Source organism: Agelaius tricolor, unplaced genomic scaffold (assembly GCF_023055355.1).
Source record: "Agelaius tricolor isolate 1412-34295 unplaced genomic scaffold, bAgeTri1.0.p SCAF_26, whole genome shotgun sequence".
NCBI lineage: Eukaryota > Metazoa > Chordata > Aves > Passeriformes > Icteridae > Agelaius > Agelaius tricolor.
The window spans coordinates 4,653,818-4,676,546 of NW_027269286.1; the positions used below are offsets into that span (position 1 = coordinate 4,653,818).

The 22,729-nt window shown below is 38.0% G+C and overlaps 1 protein-coding gene across 6 annotated transcripts in view; it reads right to left on the reverse strand.

Moving 5' to 3' along the window:
* The window catches only part of FNDC3A (fibronectin type III domain containing 3A), a 111,640-nt gene that overhangs the window by 45,637 nt on the left and 43,274 nt on the right, over window positions 1–22,729 (reverse strand). For 5 of the 6 annotated variants that reach the window (XM_071448508.1, XM_071448507.1, XM_071448511.1 and 2 more), the window contains one exon: window positions 3,797–3,873. In XM_071448508.1, coding sequence (XP_071304609.1) covers window positions 3,797–3,873 — 77 coding nt within the window. Of the gene's footprint in view, window positions 1–3,796; window positions 3,874–8,488; window positions 8,735–22,729 lie in introns of those variants that run through there. The other variant, XM_071448512.1, reaches the window with a different exon arrangement.

Genomic DNA, 22,729 nt, shown 5'->3' on the forward strand with positions numbered 1-22,729 from the left:
AAAATGTTCAGTAAATGAGGGTGGGTCATCAGCTAGACCAGGAACAAGGGTCTGCCCCTGAAGAACCTCACATCATTACCCTCTCTAAATGTTTATAAATTCACATAAATATATGACTGTTGGTGACACCTAGACATGATCTTGGCATATTTTGATTTGAGTGTATCGTGGTGTCAGTAACTATAGTGTATGGGATGCCAACAAATAAACTGTTCTTCACTTCCTGGTAAAATGCTGTAGAATAAAGTCACAGCAGAAACTGCAATGGAAGGGTTTAGATGGAACATTTATCCAGAAAAAGAGGAGAAGAATGGAGTATCATGACTACATTCAATAGCAGGGGAAAAAGCAACCCTACGCCATAAGTTTTCACTGACATTTGAAATGAGATGGGGACATGTACACACACACCAATAAACATCCTGGTGCAACAGGAACAGATCAATAGATCAAAACACTTAGTGCCAAGCTGCTTTCAGCTCCACTGTTTAAGGTTAATGGAATCATGCTTGGCTAGATTTAGCCCTGTACCCTAGAGTGAATGCTTCCATCAAGTCCATGACAGAAAGCTGCTTGGAGGATCATTGGTTTTACCATGTCCCCATTAGGGGTTGATGTGCATCCGGTACATCTGGAACAGAGCTTCTGATTTTGTTTTCTTTGCCAGCAATCTAATTTGTACAGCCCCAAATTATCCTGCTAGCTGAACCAATGCAAGGTAAGTGAGATTGGTACAGGAAATTGTTTCAAAACTTCACCACTGTGCTGAGAGAAACTGTGCTGGGGATAGAGTTGCATGCTTCTGGTACTGTAGGATATGCATATGCAACAACATTCAGAAGACACAGAAGTGTGTACACAATAGAGCTGACCCCACTTCACTCAATAGACAGTTGGAAATTAATGTTACCTAAGTGAACACAGCTTTAAAAAACATGCATACAATATGACTGTAAGAAATGGGTTATTTTCAGTACACAGAAATTGTTCCTTCTTGGGAAAGAGTAATTAAAGACAATACAATTCAAATCTATGTAACCATAGCTGTGTGGTATTCTAAAGGCAGAATATATTAGCAGTAAATACAACTAGAACTTCTCCTGTCCTATGAAATTCTCTAAACACTGAAATGTAGTTTTAATTATTTAAGTCCCTTTTGGTTACAAAACCCCGAAAATACTGCAACTTATTATGATTTTATGAGTAGACTCAGATTATGTAGGAAGCAGCTCCCATTAAAAAGCAAATGAGCTGCTTAGTTTACAACTTGTTTCCTTGGGTCTGCTAATAGCCTAAGTAACTTAGAAATAGCCACCCAATCCATAACAGCAGGGACCTTATGTTTAACAAGCCTGTAACTGTGCTTCCAGATATAACATCTGCTCAATGGTAGGCCTCTAGCAGACAACTACATAGATAAATACACTCCAAAAAAAAAAAAAAAAGCCAGAGCATCATGGTAAGTCTACAATTTTAAGTTTAAAAAGCAAACAAGCTCTCTATTATCCCAGTTGTGCGAGCAAAATGTGGTTCTGGCACAGGCCTGTTCGGTTGAGTGAACCAACCAAACATCATTGGAAATCTCACTGCAGACAGTGAATATAGATGGTTTAAGAGAGGATGAATAAAGATGGGCTTTCTTTCAGTTTTACAACTACAGTTCCAAAAGAAGAGGAAGGGAAAAGGAAATAAGCTGATGAATTGCTTTTTAGTTATGTGATATAAGAAAAGTAAATCTTTTATTCAGTGGTTATCCCCAACTTCTAACAGAGGACAGTACACTGTATCACTGCCAAACAGGAACTGAAGCAAGCAGAGGCATAACAGAACTAAATGAAAATGGAGAGACAAAAGATGGTTATGTTGAAGTTCTTCCAGGCTGACAGCTTAGGACATTTAGCTGGTTTCCTATTCAACACAAAATATAGCTGCAGCTGCTGACTTTTAAAAATATACTATACCTGAAGAAACCATAGAAGTTTGCTAGGACTGCAGTAAGTCTGGGAAAACTCTTAGCTCTATAATGCTAGACTTTCCTGTTTTGCAAGACTGCTATCAAACCTTCTGGCTTGTAAGAGAAACTCCCATCATAAACCTCAAAGTCTGGTATGTTTTGTCAGTAATAAACACTTCAGAAGGCTTATAAACTACAGGTTGTCCTGGACTACGGCACTTCTACTCATGAAAATAGCAGATGAGCTCATTCCACCTGCACTCTGAGCTGCATAGATGTGAGGCTCCTTCAGCCCAAAGGTCAGAGTGCTGTGCTAAAACAACACCTGCTTGGACTAACAAACTCCGTAAAAGGCTTATGAATGGGTCTCAGCAAGGCCCAGTCCTTCAGCATCTTTGACTCAAATTGTCCTCAAAGGAAGGGTAAACTAATTCAAAAATATTTTTCAGATTGGTACATGTCACATAACTTTTAAAATATGTACTTCATCATATGAAAACAGTAAGAAATATAGTAAAATTCCAATTTTCACTTCGCTCTAAACTTCTTTCAGTTCTTTAAAAATGAATTCTAATAGGAATCAGGACTTTTTATGATGACCTGAAGATATATGGACTTTTTGAGATTATTTATAAATAAATATTAATAATATAAATATAAATATAATAATATAAATACAAAAATATATAAATATAATATCATTTTGCTTCTTGTTTGGGAACTCAACTACAAAGGATGCACAGAATCAACTTATCAGTCAACTTCCAAGAGATGAAAAATAAAATCAGAGTAATAGTCTGCCGGCCCTAACAGCCTTTTCTTTTGCTAGAGGATGATTTTTAAATGTTGTTGAAATAATTTGTCCAACATCTGCTGACACCATGGGCTTTTTTGTTGTACTTTATGCATTGTAGTCCCTTCCCAGTGTACACCATTGGATGCACACTAAGTCAGAGGTAGACTGTTCTCAACAACTGAATGTCTTGAGATAGACTTCCATCATGGGGAGTGGCATTCAACTGCTCCAACTGCCAGATCTGACCTACTAAGCCCTAGACTTGTTCTACAGGCAAGGGAAAGAAAAAGGCACCATCTAAAAGGCCACACATCTCATTACAACTCACATGTCAGAAATAGCCCAGAGAAATCATCCTTTTAATCTACTTTAAAGGATGTCCAGGTTATCTAGCTCACATTTAATTTCCAGCCATCTAAATTAGGAATCAAACAGCAGTGAAAAATGAGAGCCCCATTTTAAGATAAGTGGTGGAAACACTTATAATATGATAACCTAGTCCCAATGGACAGCTGACATTTTTTCCATGTTGTTTGCTGTACTTTTTCAACTGACCTGTTTTTCTCCTTATCTACAGGGAATTTCTCAGACATAAACTATGTACATGTATAAATTATATATTTTATATATATATATTTTATATATATATATATATATTTATATATATATATATATATATATATATATATATTGCTGCCAAGAGAAAATATCCACTAACACAGGAATCAGTACTGGTCCTGCACAAGCAGATATTTGGGTCATGATTGCATTTTATATTCAGAAGGCATCTAGTACATTAGGATTCTGAACTCAGCAAGGAACTATGCTTGCTACTGTCATGTACATAGTTAATATATAACTGAACAGGCACAGACAACAGCATGAGAAGTCTCCCATCTCAGAAATACTGAGAGACATCTCTTATCTCCTTGCTTGATCATACTGACTGAAATCTAACAAATTATTTTACTGAATTAGCAGTTATGGTTCCAGTTCCAAAATTTGCATGAAAATAAATAAATTAAGAAGAAAGTGAAGTGACATACCTGTGGGGCATATCCAGGAGGCACATAAATAGTAGGCACTGAACCATTTGGGGACATCATTGGAACCTGAGCAGGACCTAAGTGGGTTACAGAAATATTCAGTACAGCACCATTTAATAATTTGAGAAAGCTGAAAGAACATACTGAATTGCAAAGTCTCTGTGAAGAATATACAAGATAACATGGATAAACAAAGGCAATGAACTGTACAGATAAAATTATAGCAAAGGGCACTCTTTGAAATCTAAAAAACAGTTGAACAAAACCAGAAACAAGCTAAAAAAAATCCCCAGCAGATATTTCTTCCATCTCTTCTTCCATCTCTGAACACAGAAGAGCTCATGTAAAAACTAAAAACTCAACAGATGACAAAAGAAATACTCCAAGATGAAAAGACAATAGAAGAGACTATAAAACAGAAACCAACAAAAATATTTGAAACAAGCTGCTGAAAGCAGATAATATTCAGTTAAGAGTTACAAAGAAAATTACTTACAAAATGGCTCTTTTTTACTATGGTCTTATCAACTAAAGTAGTGTCAGTACCACAATAAGTGGTGAGACATGAACTTAAGGTCCCAGGGAAAGGTCAGTGTATTTACCAACTAGTAAGTCTGCTCCAACTAATGGGAAAGTCAGGACACCATGGTGATCCTTATACCATGCAAACCATAAAAGAAGGAGTTTACACACATTTAGATAAATATGACACAATGGGAATGTGGTAGGGTCACATTTGTAGATAAAGTATTGCCTAGAAAATCAGATACCTTCAAAGACCACAGGGATGCTGTCACATACTTGGCATTTTCAAAAAGCTCTTGACAATGTCTCTCAAAGACTCCTAAAGAAGTAATGCTGCCTTTGGTTAAAAAGGGAAAAGGTCTTTCCATTAACAACTGATTGGAGAACAGGAAACTAAGAGAAGTAAATTATCATCTTTCGAAGTTCTTTGAGTGACCAAGAAAAGAGTCCCACAGGCACCCAAAGAACCTGTTCTGCGTATTAGACAAAGCTTCCGGAAAAGAAAATCAACAGCAAGGTGATAAATTGTTGCTATGTTCTCAGAGAGCTGTAAAGGATCTCACAGTACTCACTGATCAGATGACAAAAACCCAGAAGGAATAATGTTATTAAGTGCAAAGTGATGCATCTGGATAAAACCAGAAGTGTTTCTTTACAGCGGTAAGCCATAAATCAGATGTAAACAAACATACGATGCAGCTGCTACATGGATTTCTAAAGAAATACCAGCCAAGGGTTGTTTAGTGGTATTCGCAGAAAGAAAGAGAACATTAAAAATCATTACTAACAGAACAGGGAACAAGCACAAAACATCATTATGCTGTGGTATAAATCCATGCTGTACCTCCAATCCTTGAGCAATGTTTTTGACTCCACCTTTCAAAAAGAACACACAGGACCAGAAAAGGACAAAAAAAAATGTTTACAGTGGCTTTCTGCCTGTTTATCAGGAAAGATTCAAGAGACCAGGAATTCAGGATTCTTCCACCAGAAGATGGTTTAAGGGCTGGCAGCAGAGAAACAGTAAAAGACCTATTTAAAAAAACCCTAAAAATGGAAAGATAGATAATTTATAGTTTCTCATTTGCAAGAAGCAGAGATAGTAAACTAATTCACCAGGTAAGTTTTAAAACATATAAGGGAATTTTTCATAAAATGCACAGCTAAATTGTGTAACTCCTTGCTTTAAGAACAGTGTAGAAATTAAAGATTAGTTTGAGTTTGGGAGAAGTAATCCATTAAGAGTTGTAAAAAATGTAAGTACTACTTTTGTTTAATGAACAAGGAAATTTCTTCTGTGTGCCTGCCCTATCCCTGTGCTGTCCTCTTTAGTATTTGATACTGGCCTCTACCAGAGTGAGCACATTAGTACAGGCTCGAGAGGGATGTCCTTACATTACTGTGTTTTAAATACACAGGGGAACAAACACTGAATTTTAATAGTGAAAGAAATACTGAAACACAGTATAATTTGAACAAGTTTTGTGACAAGACAAAAATGTTGGAATTCAGACACTGCAGGCTGCACTCTGCAAATTTCCAATTCAGTATACTGAAGCTAGCAAAAGTACCAATCCAGCTTATGCAGTTTCAGTAATACTTTTGAAAGGGCATTCATAGCTCCTCCTTAATGTTTTTTAAAACTCTGTTAGGATCTGCAAATGGAAAGTACTAAGTAAATGCAAATTACAGTAAATAAGATTAGCACACCTCACTGATACATATGGACTTGACAGAAAAATAAAGGTACCTCTGTCTGAAAGCAAAGAGCAGGGAAAAGCAATGAAAAGCGCTCCCTAGAAAAGCAGCATGCAATCCAACTTGATTGCATGTATTATAGGAACTTCTTTACAATAAGACACAGAAGTTTGCAAATATGCTATCTAAAAAGAATCAAAGCTTTATTAATTAAAATACTAACCCACAACAGGGGGAGGGGGTGAAGAGACTTTTTAGGAACAAAGGTCTTCAATGAATTATTCACTGAACTGTGCAACAGCAAAGAATATAAAGACTACAGTGAGCTATAAATTGAAAACTGAACATTCTTCCAGTATTTTTGCTCAACTGAAACTCAAAAATGTTTCAGCAAAAGTTTCTCCTGAATATGAAGTGCTAAAAAAAAAATGAAAGTGAAGCAAAAATCAGCAAGAAAAGCTTAAACTAGTGCATTACCTTACTACAATAAATTCAAAAAGGTCAAAAATAATGGAAGAACATTTCTTTTAAGTTGCCATTGAAATAAATAATGGTTTAAATTCTTACATGTGGATTTTATACAACTTGTATCTTGCATTGCTTACCTGCAGTTTTTCTATAGTATGTACAAAACGCTGACACTTCCATTAAACTCACAATTTTAAACTATGTAATTTCCAAGTAAATGGAAAATTAAGACCACATTTACTTCAACTTCTTAGAGAACACCATGTCCTTGGGGGATGACGAAACTCACACAGGCAAGCGGTTTCTTTGAGAACTGGTGATTATCTGTATTTGGCTTTTTTGTTTTGTTTTGCTTTAAACATCTAGAGGATATTGTTTAACAACCTTTTTAAGGTTTACTTATTTAGCACTTTAATCTCTCTAACAAACACAGAGCAGTTATCTCCCATCCAGTACAAAGGTTGATTCACAAAGCCATTTTCAGTATACCATAATCTAGCAGTTACAAAAGTAAAGGCATAAACTGAGTGCATGAACCTGAAAAAGTATTGCAATGTTAGAATAGAGTCAAATCAGTCGTTTCAAAATTTGCATCCCATCTTTTGCACTTTAAAGTACCAGAATTAGCAAAAACATATTTGAATATTCAAGAACTCTAATTTACTTCTGATTAGATTTCCAAGTGGCTGTGAAATGAAATTTCTAGGCGGATATCCAAGAAAATGATAAGCATGGGACAAAAAGTCGGCAGACTTCACAGGTGTTTTAAATGAACATTGTGTTTTACAGCAAGATTACTGATTTCCTGATAGGAAGCATATTACAACCTGCAAAAACTTATCTGAAGATAAAATTATAATATGCTATAAAACGTGTATTTTTTCTTCACTAATGTGAATATCTCAGCTCTCTTGTGGTGTAATACACTATAAGAGGAATTTTCATGTTTTTAGGTATTGGCTGAACTGCTGCAGGACAAAACCAGGGTGTTTTACCATGAGGTGAGAGTTATTATAAAGTATCAGCAAACAACAGCATCAGGAATTCATGTAAAGGAAACACTTAATTTTCCATTGCACATAAAGAGAACTGATTTAATCCAAATCACTGTATAATGAATGTTGATGACTTTGTTGTTGGTAAGGGGAGGTCTCAAATCTTTGATACATTTTCAGGTGTACAAGTTCTCTTACATAGTAAGTGGAAAAGAAACATTGTGGGAGTGGAAACAAGCACACAACTGGTTTACTTTATTACTGAAAAATATCTCATCAAACTCACTAAGGGTTGATTTAATGGAACTGAACCCAAGACACAGATGTTTCACCACAGTCTCGATTTATTATTGTCCTAAAATCCCACCAAGGAGGAATACCTCCTTCCCCTAGCAATAGCTGATGAACTTCTCCAACCTGTCTATTTGAGCAGACTATAAAAACCTCATTATGCTCATTACAGCCACCATAAACATGCAGCAAAATTACCAGCACTGCATCATCGCTAGGATCGTGACAAGCTGATCTAAACATAGCAACACCTGAAAACCTGAGGATACCGCCACCGCTCGCCTAGCACATACATCATTTCTTTTTATTTCAACCATGAAGCATCGCTCCATTTTAAGCGACTCATGAAAGCCCAGGCAAAGGTGCACACACCGGATTCCCAGCGCCGGGCAGGGAATGCTCTTCCGGGGCACTCCGCGCCCGGCCCTGCGCTTCAGCAGCGGGCTCCTGCGGCCTCCCAGGGCTGGCCGTCCTGCTCCCCTCACGGCTCCGGGGCCACCGCGGCCCCCGGCACCGCAGCCACACCCCTCCGAGAGCGCACCACCGACAGAGGGGCCTGGCAGCGCTCCCACTCCTGCCCCACAGATATGGATATTTTTTTCCTGACCATTGCAGCTCTCCCCCATCCGCCACTGCCTCACAATCGCGGAGGCCGCCGGCCCGCAGGTGTCGTGTTTCAGCGCGGCGGCCGAACCGGGCAGGCGGGAGTCCTTACCGCTCATTTCGGGCCGGGCCGGGCCGGGCCGGGCCGGGCGGGCGGCTGCTCCCGGCGCGCCGCGGCTGCGGGCGGGGCGGGGCGGGGCGGCTCCCTCAGGTGCGCAGCCGGGCCCGCTCCGCTCCGCTCCGCCCCGCGGCCTCTCCGCGCCCTGCGCCCCGCCCTGCCCGCGCCGCCGCTTCAAGGGCCAGCGCCCCCGCCGAGAGCCGCGTCCTCTGCCAGCCCGCGGGGTCCCCGCTCCGCTCTGTACTGTAATCTACCGACTGTCACTGCCTGCCGTGATCCCAGTCATTCAGCTGAAAGCTTTTACATTAATGAGCATAATTAAGTGCTAAAGAATTACTTAGGCCCAGTCCTCCCAGAGGATTTTCCTTGAGCTGACCTGCTAATCAGTTTACACTTAAGAAAGGGGGTGCACAAACAGATCTGGTTGCAAACAAACACTTTCCGGCCCAGCGTTTGGAGAGCTGCAATGACTTTGATAGTAATCTATGTGGATACTGAGGCTCATGAACACTGCTATACTTAGCATTAGTCTAATGTGAACGGTGATGAATCACTGCTATCCCCAGGAGGAAATAGCATTCAGGATTTACTGCAGCACATTAGGTTAACTATGGCTCTATAACCGAACACCCACACTTTGACATCACACAGGCGATGATATGCATCACTGACGCAAGCACTGACAGGATCAAACACAAAGGCCACAGCAGCAGAAACAATAGAGCGCCAGCTGACGTAGCAGCACACCCCTCTAACACTGATGGGCTGCAGTAAATCAATAGTCCCAGATGCCACAAACAGTTGCACCACTCTATCTTTTACATAAGGACTAAGACTTCAAAGTTTTATTTTGGGTTCCCAACAGCTACAACTAATTAAAAAATCCAGCAGTAACAACCACCACCAATTGGTCTACATTTGTCTTGTAAGCCGTGCCCGGAAAATACTTCCAAATTAATACTTTAAAAGTTAACCTCAACATCTTTACACATATTAGGTGCAACACAATAAAAGCTAGTAATAAGAAAACAAGAAAGCAAGTGCAGAACTTACTGTTTGGCCTAAGCTGGAGAAGAAGCACAAGAAGGAACTGGGATCACTGCAAGGACACAGGTGATCAGAAGACTTCAGCTGGCAGTGCTCTCAATTTAACGTATCCCTTATGCTCTAAATTCATCCTGACAAAACAATCCCTTCCCTTCCCCCATCCATCTGTCTACTTTTGCCATCAAGGCTGGGGAACAGCAGCTGACAAAGCCTCAACATCAATTGAAATGTATTAACTGACTAGAAAAAAAAAAGGAAACCTATCAGTAGACAGCAGGCTGGCAAACAAAAGGAAAAACGGAAGGTAAAACATTATCATAGTTCCTTGCAAAAAGGGGGGGGGGGTGCAGGGGAGGATCAGTTTCTTTTACAGAGACTTTGGAATAATGGATAAAAGAGCAGAAAGCTATGAAGCCTAACTTCAGTATTTCTAAAGATTACATCCTAATGAGATCCTGATCTTTCCCATGAAACCACACATACATATTCACAAGAATCCCTTCTCAGGCAAAATGCAGAGATGACAGGTTCCTATAGCACTTTCTCACTAATGCAGCTATCAGTTTTCTTCTATAATGGCCTGATATACTTTCAAAGGAAAAAGGTGACAATGGTTTCTATGTTCAAATGTTAAAAGTACTTTTATTTCACCTGTTTGTAAACAATGACCATGATGCAATTTTGTAATTAAAAAAAGATTGGAAGTCCATGCCTTTGAATAGCACAAACTCATAAGACAAAGTTACACTTGGGAATGTGCAGAAGAATTACTGTAGTCGTTTGAGATACTACAATAATAAGACTTTTTATATCTACTTTCTGAAGCAACTGTGTGCCACAGTGAAGAATTCTACTTCACTAAAAAAAAAAGTAACATTGATTCCAAGATGTTAATGTGGAAATACAACACACGCTTTCTACTGTGCAGCCCAGGCTGTTAAATTACTCTCTTTATTTTGCCAGCTTAGGGCAATGATTTAGTAACTATATGGAAGAGTTACATCAAAAAATTGTTCACTCCTTCCCACAGTTCCAATTTAAATATTGGGTGAACCATAAATTGCTGCATTTCAGAGGGAGTCAAATGTGATATACCATACAGAGAGGCTTTGATAAAAATGTTATTATTCTTAGCAGGAAAAATAATCTGCACTCATTCTAATCTATCTGCACTGCATATAGCTTAGCTTTTTCTTCAAGGAGAGCCTAATTTCCTAGCCCTGATGCTGAGCAGTACAGATCTGCAACTTTTTCAGACTAAAATTTAGTATTTGTACATGCTGCTTAATCATGTTGCACTTGATGCACAACATTCAGAATAATCTACAATTTAATCATCTAACAGTTGTTAGAACTAGAATTGCTGTTTTTCTAATCAGGTGGGTTTGGTTTTTTTTTTCTCATATAGCACTCATATATTTCTCATATAGCAGACCAGGAAGTTAAAAAGTTAAGCACTGCTACTGACAGCTGCTTGTGGTTAAGAGTGAAAAGAACAAGTGAGTCTCAACAGTTCACAGCTCTTGGTGTGTAGACAGTGTCTTCTACAAAAGACTGTGTTGATCCAGAGGAGACAGATCTTGGAAGGAACAAGCATTAACTTCAACTTCCTCCCCCTGCCTGACTGATTGTGCTAAGAATAGCATTACATAGTATAATTACTTGTAAAAGCCTTTTTATCATCCTGGTATTCAACTTTTTACACTAATGAGGTATTTTATTTACTTACCTGGCTACATTGGCTTGAAACTAGAATGCAGAATTATCTGGCACATTCTGCTGTCTCAACTGGCACCCAAAGAAGTCTCCTTCCTATGTGCAAATTTCTTAACATTACTCCTTCCCAAATTATTATGCACACACACACACACACATCTATGTATATATATATATATATACACATATACATAAAATTACTTGAATATGACTTACTGAATATTACTTATCCAAATCTTATGTATTGATTAAGAAAATCAACAGCATTCATATAAATGCTAGAACAGTTTTACCAGATTCTAAGGTAAGGTCTTTTAAAATTATGGACAAGAGAGAAGAGTCCATGGATATAAAACAAACAAGAAAAATCATCCATTTGTCCAACCTGGGATTAATACATCATATACAATATGAGAAAAGACAGCAAAAACTCATATCAGAAAAGGCTGTCAAGAAGAAATTCAGTGCCCAAGTCAAATTTTTATTTCTAACCAAGGCAGACATCTCTAAAGGCATCCTACTCTGAGCCTCTGGAATCTACTAATAACAAGTACTTTCATTTGAAAACCTTTGGGTTGTCTAGGTTTCAATCTAATTATATAAATGAATACAATGCAGATTCATATTGCCCATTTAAAATAAAACCACAGCAGAACAAAAGTTATTATTATTATAAACAGCTGAAATCCTCTTAATATGTAAAATAAATACAAACCACAACTTTCTTTAAAGAGACCAGTTTGGGAGTAATCATTCCAACTAGAAGATATAAAACTAAGTTAGTAGGATGTGGGGTATTTCAGCTTTCCAGAAATCCCATAATCCTGATTTCTGTATGATTTTTCAGAAGAGGGAAAAATAGGTAAATCTAGAAAGACATTGGCTCCGCCACTAGAGTTCAAGGGTGCAAAACCAGGGCTAAATCTTTTTCTCAGTATAAGGTAAAAAGTTAATGTCAACTGCTGATTTCTAAAAACCCTCGCACCCAATAGCTGTCTCACTGAAATTTTACTCTCAGATGTGGTTCTTTAATTAGGTGAGTCTGCTTTTCTGATCAGATGAAAAGATTATTTGTAACAATACTAAGCAGTGGAAAGAGTTTGGTCCTACAGGCCTACCTCTCTTCACACTCACTGCATACAATTATTTTTATGTGCCCATGTGAGGTGTTCACTTGAGTTCACCAATGAAGTTTCTGGCAACTCTGCAGTTCCACAAACAAATGTTCAGATGTAGGTTTCTTAACCATGAAATAGATTTTGAAGTAACACTTTATTACACAGTTTTGTTTCAAATCATGATTGGAGAAAACAATCCATGAAGCTGACAATTCAAAAGATGACGTTTGTGATGAGAAATCATTCTATCATGCCACAAACTGTGGCATGGGAACAAGACCCAGGCAAATGATACAGAATCATATGGCAAAAGAGAGATTTAAGACCAAACTGAAAACATCTGATGTCATACACCTTACACTTTGCAGCATCTAAAGCAAACACTTGGCTTCAGCAGCCTGATTCACTGACTGCCTCCAGAGGACAAGTCTCTGCTTCTGCACGTTCACCACAGCTTGCTCCTCTTTAGGAAAGTGCTATGAACACCAAATGAAGAAATAACCTGGGTCACTTCTGCTGGAGATGGACCACTAGAAACTGGAATGGAACACACTTAACTCATTTAATCCAAGAGCTTCTAAGTGGAAAATTCAGAGCCAGCCTTTAAAACAGGAAGAACCCAGGACTTCACTTAAATCATAGAGGAATCCCCATTACATCAACAGAAAAAGGCAGCTTGCTTTCCCCTGTATTTTTGCTATAACTAGAATCTTTTTTTCTGAGGTGAAGATGACCACCTCCAAAAGACAACAAAAGAAAAGGCCAACTCAGAATTTCCCAGAGCCTCATGGCTAAGGGACACTGCTGGAATCAGGGAGCTACAGGTTTAGATTCTGTGGTACTTGCAGAGCTCAGATTTGTTTTTGGTCGTGGGCAAGTGCTTTAAACAATTTCCTGCTGATGTTTTCATTTCAGAACAAACTTAATACAACCCAAGTAGACAAGCAGCCTTTCTTTTTGGAGACACAGAAAGGCATCATTTATATACTGTTTTTATACTGTCTCTGCCTTTGATGTCTGTCTCCTGACTGTCCCCTGCAGCCTCACGTTTTGAAGCATTAGAGGCATGTAGGGAATTCCATGCTCAAAACAGGAGAAGCAATGGATTCAGCATGCTTCCTTGGATTAAATCATTATTTAGTGGGTGACCTGGGCTGCATCTGAGACTTCTGCAGCTAAATCTAAATTACAACTAAGGTGGATTCCAAGCATCTTAAACATCACCCCTTGCAATCACAATTCTTCCCACAGACATATTTTTCTCTGTCTTTTCACTAGTAACAAGCCTATAAATGCAGATACAATAGGGGATGCTCTGAAGACAGTGGAAATAAAAGTTTGACTGAAAAACTACTGTTCTTGAACACTGTTATCATTGCAACTGACATGATAAGTACTTAAACATTCAGATTAAGATTCCTGGTTCTGCTAATGACTTAAGGTCCACATACAAGAATTTTCATGTCCATAAAGCTTTGCAGAAATTTGATCGCAAATTAATTAACCCCAAACCAGGATACCCACAGAAAAAAGCTAAGTCTGACTGACACAATATTGTCAGTCAGACTTAGCAACACAGAAAGGTGCCATGCTTGCTGCAAACATCTGCAGCCTCTTCTGCAGTGAAATGCTTCTACTATTGACAAATCCCTTAACACTATCAGCCAATTTGCACTGCAAATCTCACAATTTACTGCTTAAAGTGATGTGAAAATGGTTTTCAGGGTTTGCAATCTAACTAATAAAGACTTTAAAATCTGTATGTTTTAAACTTGTTTTGGAATTTGAAGTTTAAAATTTTTGGTATTTTATATGACAAACTCCTTGATTCTCTACAATGAACTCTTTACACATCACTTAAAAGAGGCATCATTTTCTACAAATCTCAAGCAAGTTACACATATGGGAAGTATGTGAGCTCAAATACTAAGAACATCTATAGCAAAGGCTTCTCTTGATAAAAAGCTTTCAGCAATGTTAATAAACATGCATTACCAGAAAGAAAGTATCTGGGAAATCAGTAAGCTGGAAACAAAGCAGAAACAAAGACAAGCCTATATCATTGTAGTGTTCTCTTCAAATTCAACTTGCTTTGTAACCAAATACATTTTGGAAAGTAACACACCCACTGCTTTGGCATCCAAAATGAACCTGGGGCCAGAAAGAACTGTGTAAGGAATCTACTTACCTGTGCCAAACAAGAGGCCAGGGATGAAACAACTAACTTGGCTCAGACATATAACTGTTGTCATTCCAAACCAGAAGAAAGAAAAAACGACACATGCATACAGTGGAGTTCCTTACCATTCATTATGTATGGATCAATATATCCCTCCATGAAGGAGCTGAGACAAGAAAATTGCTAAATAGCTGCAAAGTAAATGTGCCCTTTGTGCAGAAATCTTTTTATTGCTTCACTATTTTCTGGATGCAGGAGATGAAAATTTTCTGTTGTTGAACCATGAGGGCTCAAGGCCTGAAAAACACTTCATGAATCAAGTCTATTCACCTGCAATTGCAGTTTTATTCCTCTCCCCCATTATCATACATCAAGATCCACCATGAATGGATTCTATGTAGAAGCATGAAAACCAATAGCAAAGCAGTTCTTTGATCCATACGTTTCCCTACTGGACTGCTCTTCTGCTCTTCTCCTATGTAGCCAAGTTTCCTGTAATTATATAAAAGTATTTCACAGCCACTTGATAGCCAACTGGACTCTAGACTAGCTCTGGCATTAATTATTTTTTAAATCCCTGTTGATTTCTAGCCAAGTCATTTTTTAGCCAAGCAAACCAAGCTATTCTACTTTCTTTTTATATTTTCTCCTGAATATCCTAACACTTTGTATTCACAACACCTGGAGTCAGCTTCATTTCATCTTTTGTAAACATGAGTTATCAAATTATAGTTGAAATCTCAGCAGAATCCTGTAAACATCCTTAGCTATACTAACAACAACTGTCCTGATGCATTTTATGATCACACTAAGCTTTACAGATACATTATACTGGAGATAATATTTATCTTGTGAGTCAAATAGATGGCTGGCCTGCTTCTTTTTCCTCCTTATCAAGTTTCAAGTGAGATCCCCATCCATAATTTATTAATCTTATGCACAACCTTGCATAGTATATAACTGCATTTCACCCAGTTCAGGGTACCATTCAAGCAACACTCCTTTGGACAACTACTGCATGTTCTTGTTAATCTTTTACCACTTCTGGAATACAGATCTCCTGTGTCATAGAGCTGTCTGGATGATCAGCTTTGCTGAAATACCAAGTATTTCTAGAATGTCTTGTTAGCTGAAAGACACCCGAGTGCATTGATTACTGAGTGATTAAGGAGGAATATATTTACATCCTAGGCTGGCTGTGCATCATGATTTAGCATTCAATCCTTTCCCATTTCATGTACAATTTAGAACTGTTAACAAAAAAAAAAAGGTTATACTGACTCTGCTGAGGTTCTTTGGCAATAGTGATCAAAAACATTCTGTGCTATGCTTTCAAGGGAACAGGCAACATGCAGGTATCTGGCCTCAAGCCTCCATTACATACCTGCAATTCATTACACCTGCATTTTCTAGTCCTGTCTGCTTCCCACTGGCCCTCATATCCACCAAAATGACATCCTAAATAGATGTAACCTTACCCAACATTAAGCCTCTTTTTCTATGTGGAATGTTCCCAGGCACCTCAGACCCTTTTTCCATCTCTCTGAAACTGCACAGAAATGTTTACTATACTACTTGCCCAGACCCAGCAGCACAGTAGCACCATACAAGAAGATGATCCCGCAATGTACATTTATGTGCTTCTGAAAAGAACTCCAAACCCAATAGCCTTCTTTTTAACTACTGTCACCAATAAGAGACTAGATTCTTTCCCATCAAAAATAATGGATCTGTTTTTCAGTTGAGAGGACAAGGCTCAGTAACGAAAAAAAAAATGACAACACACTGAAATTCTATGAACATAATACACAATTGGAAAGCTATTGTAGAGAAATCAGTGCTCTGTATGGCATTTGAAAGACCTGATAGAGGATGAACAAAGAAAGCTGTGTGGGCATAATAACAATCTACTATGTGTCATATCTTTGCTGGAAAGTGATGCAAGGAAACTTTGAACTGTATACAGCTGCAATTAAAAGAAAAGATAGGGTATTTCCAAGGTACATTTTCCTCCTGTTCAAGCAATTTTCATTTTCAGAAGCATTAAAAGGGTGTAGTAAGCATAAAAAAGTATCTTTTACAAATATTTTATTGAAAATGCTACATACATATCATGTCAGATTTACAACCTGTGTAGAAATGCACTAACACACATAGGCCACAAGTGAAAAAGTGATCAAACCATCAATAATTAATCTCAAAACCCTCACGCTTGACAGTGCTCTTGTATCCCTTTGTAGTACAAATCGGGGAAATGAATGGAAGTTAGAAGTAGGACTAGCCAGTCCTCTGCACCTCTGATCAATATTTGTTGATATTCACTCTTATTTTTCAGCTCTCTTAGCAGGTGATTCTTAAAACTCATTCACATCAGAAGAACTTTAACTGGTTCCAGTTGTTTAGACTGCCCTTGTAACTTACTAAATATTTTCACTCATTAATGCATTGCATAACCACCAGATGCTCCCCAAAACTGCACCACCAGCAGTGTCAAACTCTATTGGGAGATAGTCACTCTGCTTTTGACCCCAATTCAGAAAAAAAATTCTCTTTCAGAAAAAAAAAAAAAGTTTAGCTTCTCAAATTCCCAAACTCACATTGGGCTTTATTTAGGCACTCCAAGGATCTGTCTGCAAGCTTTATTTGTATGTGCTATCACTTAAAAAATAAGAATAAAAAGTCAGATAAGAGTTCAGATTTAACTAAATTTTAAATCTAGGTAAGAGTCAAAGTTCCTTTTTTTTTGGTATATCTAATCTGATCCAAAATTTTTGCCTGATCACAAAACAAGAAACAAAATACAAAGTATATGGAAAGCATAATGAAAAGAATAAATGCATACTTCATTATGTGTCATATAATTTTCCAAATCTGCCTGCTGCTTAAGAGCTTTCCTGAGATGTCTCTTGGCTGCATAAACCAAAAGAGTTAACTCTGCCCACAGAGTGATGCCTTTCAGAGTACAAACTCTTCAAGTCTAAAGCAGCTGAGGATGCAATACAATAGCACTTCACTTAAATGCTATCTTTCAAGAGAAAACTTTTTGGCAAAACAGAGAAGAAAAGAAAGGCTGACCACTCTCTGTATATTAACTCCTTTTAAGAATTAATGATCTTATGCTATCTTAAATGCTATCTTTCAAGAGAAAACTTTTTGGCAAAACAGAGAAGAAAAGAAAGGCTGACCACTCTCTGTATATTAACTCCTTTTAAGAATTAATGAGCAATAATATTTACTACTGGTTTTGCATTTATAGTTCTTACTGCAGCTCTTTCTTCAGCTGCCTTGAAAGGCACATCCATCCAACCTCTGAACTGTAAAGATCATCCAAGGGAAACACATTATACATAGTATTTATGAAAATGGCCCCTATATAGAGCATCAAAGCAAAAGGGTAAGTGGAACCATTGAGGAATGGTCTACTGGAAAAACAAATGGAGAACAAGCAAAGGAGATAATCCATATCCTCACTGAAGAGCTGATTAATCAAAAGGGAAGGAAGGTGTCATAAGCTTCTCTAGAAGCTCCAGTACCATTAACCCGAGACCCATCTACCAATTACTGGATGCTATACAGTCACTTGAAAAAATCTCAAGCTCTTTGAATGATGTCCTAGAGCACCTGCCCTAGACAATTGATTTTTCTAGGACAACTAGAAAGCCCTCTGTAGTGTGAGAAAGAGCTTCTCTCTGGCATAAAGAAACAAGAACAGCAGTTCAATAGCTGTATTCACTTCCAGTGAATTTGGCCCTTCCACCTTTGAAACCTCTTATGATTACACTGTTTCTTAATGGCTTTAAGTGGCTGAACTTACTTGTAACCAGTCTTTAACTCACATTACACAGGAGCTGTTTATATTTGTGCACAGCTAGCCTATATGTAATGACCTTGGTAATCTTCTGTCTCTTCTTCCTTTCCCTCATTTGGATAATAAACTGCTTTAGATGTAAAACAGATTGCTGCATGTCTGCAAAAGGAAGAAGGGGAACTTATATTACCATGATTTTAAATCAAGTTGAAGAAGAGTGACATGATCATGTAAGTCATGCAAGCTGACAAAACCTCAGCCATTTCACAGACAGTCAAAAAAAGACAGCTATTAATTTACTATTAATAACACATGCACAGCCACATCTATCAAGCCATGTGCTGCTGATTCATCTATTACTACAAAACAAAACATAAAAGCAAAACCAAGAACAGAGTTAAAAATCCCTGGATTCAAAGTTGCAGCATTTAGTTAGATATTACATTCTTGCAAGAACAAACAAAACATTAGCCTTGCACAGGTGAAAATGAAAGAAAGGTAGACTAACTTCCTGGCTACCCAACAACTTTTGGCATCAGAGAAGGCACCGAGGCAGAGAAATGCCAGCTTGTAAGCTTCTTGGCATGGGTGTGAGTCTGGGCATGTATGAGAAACTGGCTTTGTTTTGAGGAATTCTGGAAAAACAATGGCCATGAGAGCTGCTCCACTACTATGAAGACTTCCTTCCCAGTGTGTCTGCAACCCTTCACAACTACCAAGGGCCTGACAGTGGCAGTGACACAAGATAAGGCAGCCATGACTACAAGTGGGCAAGAGTAAACCAAAGTCAATTCAAAGCTATTTCTTACTAACAGTAATTCTGTGATAGAAGTCTGAATAGTTTAACAACTACAACTATACTTCAAGAATTAAGAAGTACAACTTGAATTGCACAGGGTGGGAACTATAAGGAACTCTCCTGAGGTCTCATCTAACAATGCACAGCATTTTCCAACAGATGACACACCAGCCTGTATTCGTACTGTACATAGTTGCAAAAGAGGATCCAGCAAATGTCCTTTATGCACAAAGTTCTGGCCTTTCCATTTTCATGAAACCCAGTACAAAGTCCATTTATAAACACTGTTTGAGGTTCTACAAAATAAAAGCACCATTTGTTTTTAAACAATTAGATAATGAAATTAAGGAACTTCTTCCACTCTTTAATGTTAGCAATTTTCATGATTATTATTTTAGTTAATCAGATTGCATCCAATTAAGATAAAGACAAGTTTAAGCTATCAGTTTAAGTTATGCTAAATGTTTGTACATTAAGTGAAAATACTAAGCAAAATGCCCACAGCTCTAGTTTTTTCAATTTAATTCAAACTGCTTACATTAGACGAACTTTCTACTCAGAGAAAACTACTAACTACTTCTACTTACTCTTACAAGAACAGATCCTACCAGCTTCTTCCCCTTCTTTCCCCCTCATAAACCAAGTAATATAGGGCTATTTCTTTCCCATCAACATCATAGTCAGAGAAGAAATCAGATTAACTGATTGCAGTGCCCTGGGAATATTCTAATATTGCTAGACACAAACCTGTCAAGCCTAACATGCTTCATACAAGGCTCATCCAACAGATTCCACACTGAGCCAATAACAGCACCTGTATCTCAGCAGCTTGAGTTAATACTTCACAGCCTTGGGGGCTAGACATGTCTGACTAGAGTAATGGAAACCAAGTTTTAGGGGCATTCTCCAGCTGCAACATAGGGCTGTAAATTCATTACCAACATGCCACCTCCAAGAACCAGTACCATCCTTGTAAAATGTGATGTGAGATGCTCATGGAAATGGATGAGTTCAAAGAGTTCAGGTGCTTGAGGACAAAGACATTCACTGAGGGTACAATTGTGAATCAACACACCTAAATGAGGCACTTTCAGGATGTAGCCTTATTTATTTCAGCTTATAATAGCCAAGCTTTAGTTACAAAATGGAGACATCTCATTTAGGTACCTAAAATTATATATCTCTGTGCAAGTTAGGACTTCAAACTCCCATTATAGCAAGTGGAGACCTACTTGGTACAGACAGTGGAGCCTGGAGAGCTATTGAGTGCAAACTGATGTCAGCTGAAAAGCACTGAGTGCACTATACCTAGTGACTAAATCTTCACTAGTTTCAATGGGAGCTTAGATCCAAGGCCACATATAGAAACACACATTTAGACACCTAAAATTAGATGACTTCACTATGCAGCTGAAGCACTGATATTTCAAACAAAATGTCTCCAGAACCTTCCTACAGTCAGGCTGACTTTGCAGTGTGGAGATTGCAGTGGAGTCAAAAAAAGGAATAAAGGAGAAGATTAAAGAAGATACAAGGGAAAATTAACTGATCTGAATATACTGGAAAATCAAACAGGAAAAGGAGAACCTGACTGAACACTTTACAATTAATATAGTACTTTATGAGCTTACATATCATGAATGAAATAAGATAGAACAAAAGTTAAAAAATATCTATTAGAAGAAAGAGAAATAACCAAGGCAATAAATATTAGGCATGTTTTGTCCATAAAAAGATATTGACTCTCTTTAACACATTTTAAACAGAAATCAATGCAGAAAACTATGTTTTTCCTAAGACACACTACAATCAACATCTGAGAGATATGAATTAATGCATTCCCTTTTTTTCTTTCATTTGCTACTGCAGAAGAGGATAAAACAAGCCTAGTTTGCTTTTCAATCAAACTTTTACCAAATTCAATTTGTTCTGGGAATAGAATGTTTTAGAAGTCTAGTATTTATAACACTAACAAAGTAGGCATAACAGTAATGTGAGCTGCTCTGGCAGAAAAGCAGCATGATAAAGTAAGTTTTTCCAATAACAGCTTCTTGTGTCATCCCTGCCTGCTTCTTTAATGGCTCAATGAGACTGGGACCACAAAGACCTGGTCAGTCATCAGAATTAATGAAGGACAAGGTCAGGCAGTTCCCAGAGAAGGCTGAGGGAGCTCTGTTACGAGGTTAAATCTCATGGTCACTCTTAGAGCAGAGAGAGGCCAATCTAAAGAAGAGAATTCTGGATTGCTGTGTTTTATTCTTGTCTGGAGAACGACCTTGTTTTGTGCTACTTTGAAATTTTCATTGAGTTAGCAGAACAAATTTGAAAGATGGTCATGACTCTAGAAGACTGCCTCTGCCCTGCTGCAAGAGGGCCTACAGAACCAAGGAGATGTGTCTGAACCCAGCTTTAATTCAGCACTTGTACTAGAAGAGCTACAGCAGCAGGGCTTACAGGCAAGTTTTACCTGCCAATAGTACTTGACTTATGAACTGAACTTGTGCTATGTGTCAAAGCCAACACATGAGCATTCCACATGTGCTGCAGTGAGGGCTTAAATACATCATTTCTTTACCTCACCAGAAGGGTGTCACAGACATATTTTATGAAAAATCCTTTTGTTAGGATCTTTTCTCCTGAGAAGCTTCAGCTTCTCCATGTTTTGCTGCTTTAGAATGTGATTTGGAGAATTGTTTACCCAGCATGTGAAATTGTTTTTACTTGATGACCAATGACAGCCACCTGTGTTGAGGCTGTGAAGAGTCACAAGATTTTATTATCATTCCATTCCCTTTCCTTGCTAGCCTTCTAATGAAATCCTTTCTTCTATTTCTTTAGTATAGTTTTAATATATCATTTTCTTTTAATACAATATATATAATAAAAGAATAAATCAGCCCTCTGAAATATGGAGTCAAAATTCTCATCTCTTCCCTTGTCCTGGGACCCCTGCAAACACAGCTACATTTAGTGAGCCCCAAGTGAAGAACATTGCCACAGAAGGGTATTTGCCATATCTCAATCCAACTTTTAGGCTAACCTACCAGTAAAAGGTAGAATGGTTAAGTCTTCAACCATATTTGCAAGGGCATTCATGCACCCTGTTTATCAATCTAAGCTATAAAAAGACAGCTCCTACTTAAAATTATTTTGGAATGAGACAGCTCCAAATCAAGCTGCTCCAACCACGCTTTGTGACCACTTTCCCTCATCATCTTGTTTCAATACAAAATGGAATTATGTATCCTCTGCAGTCATACTCCCACATGGCTGGCCAATACTAATATTATTTTTAGTTTGAGTGCAGATATCTAGAAATAGAAAAACTTTAATTTAAAAAAAAATTGTGTATATTGAAGGTCATTCCCAAAAAGAGGTGTTTTAGAGTTAGTACTCCTATAGACTCAGCTCTGACCCTCTGCACAGACATCCTTAACCAAGAATTAATTAGCTGCAAATCACTGCAGCTTGCTCTGACCCCATATTTTCAGTTGATTTGTCTTAGCTTCCCTCAATGCCTTTTATAAAGGCCCTCTAAATACTTCCAGTGGAGATCCTAAAATTAATA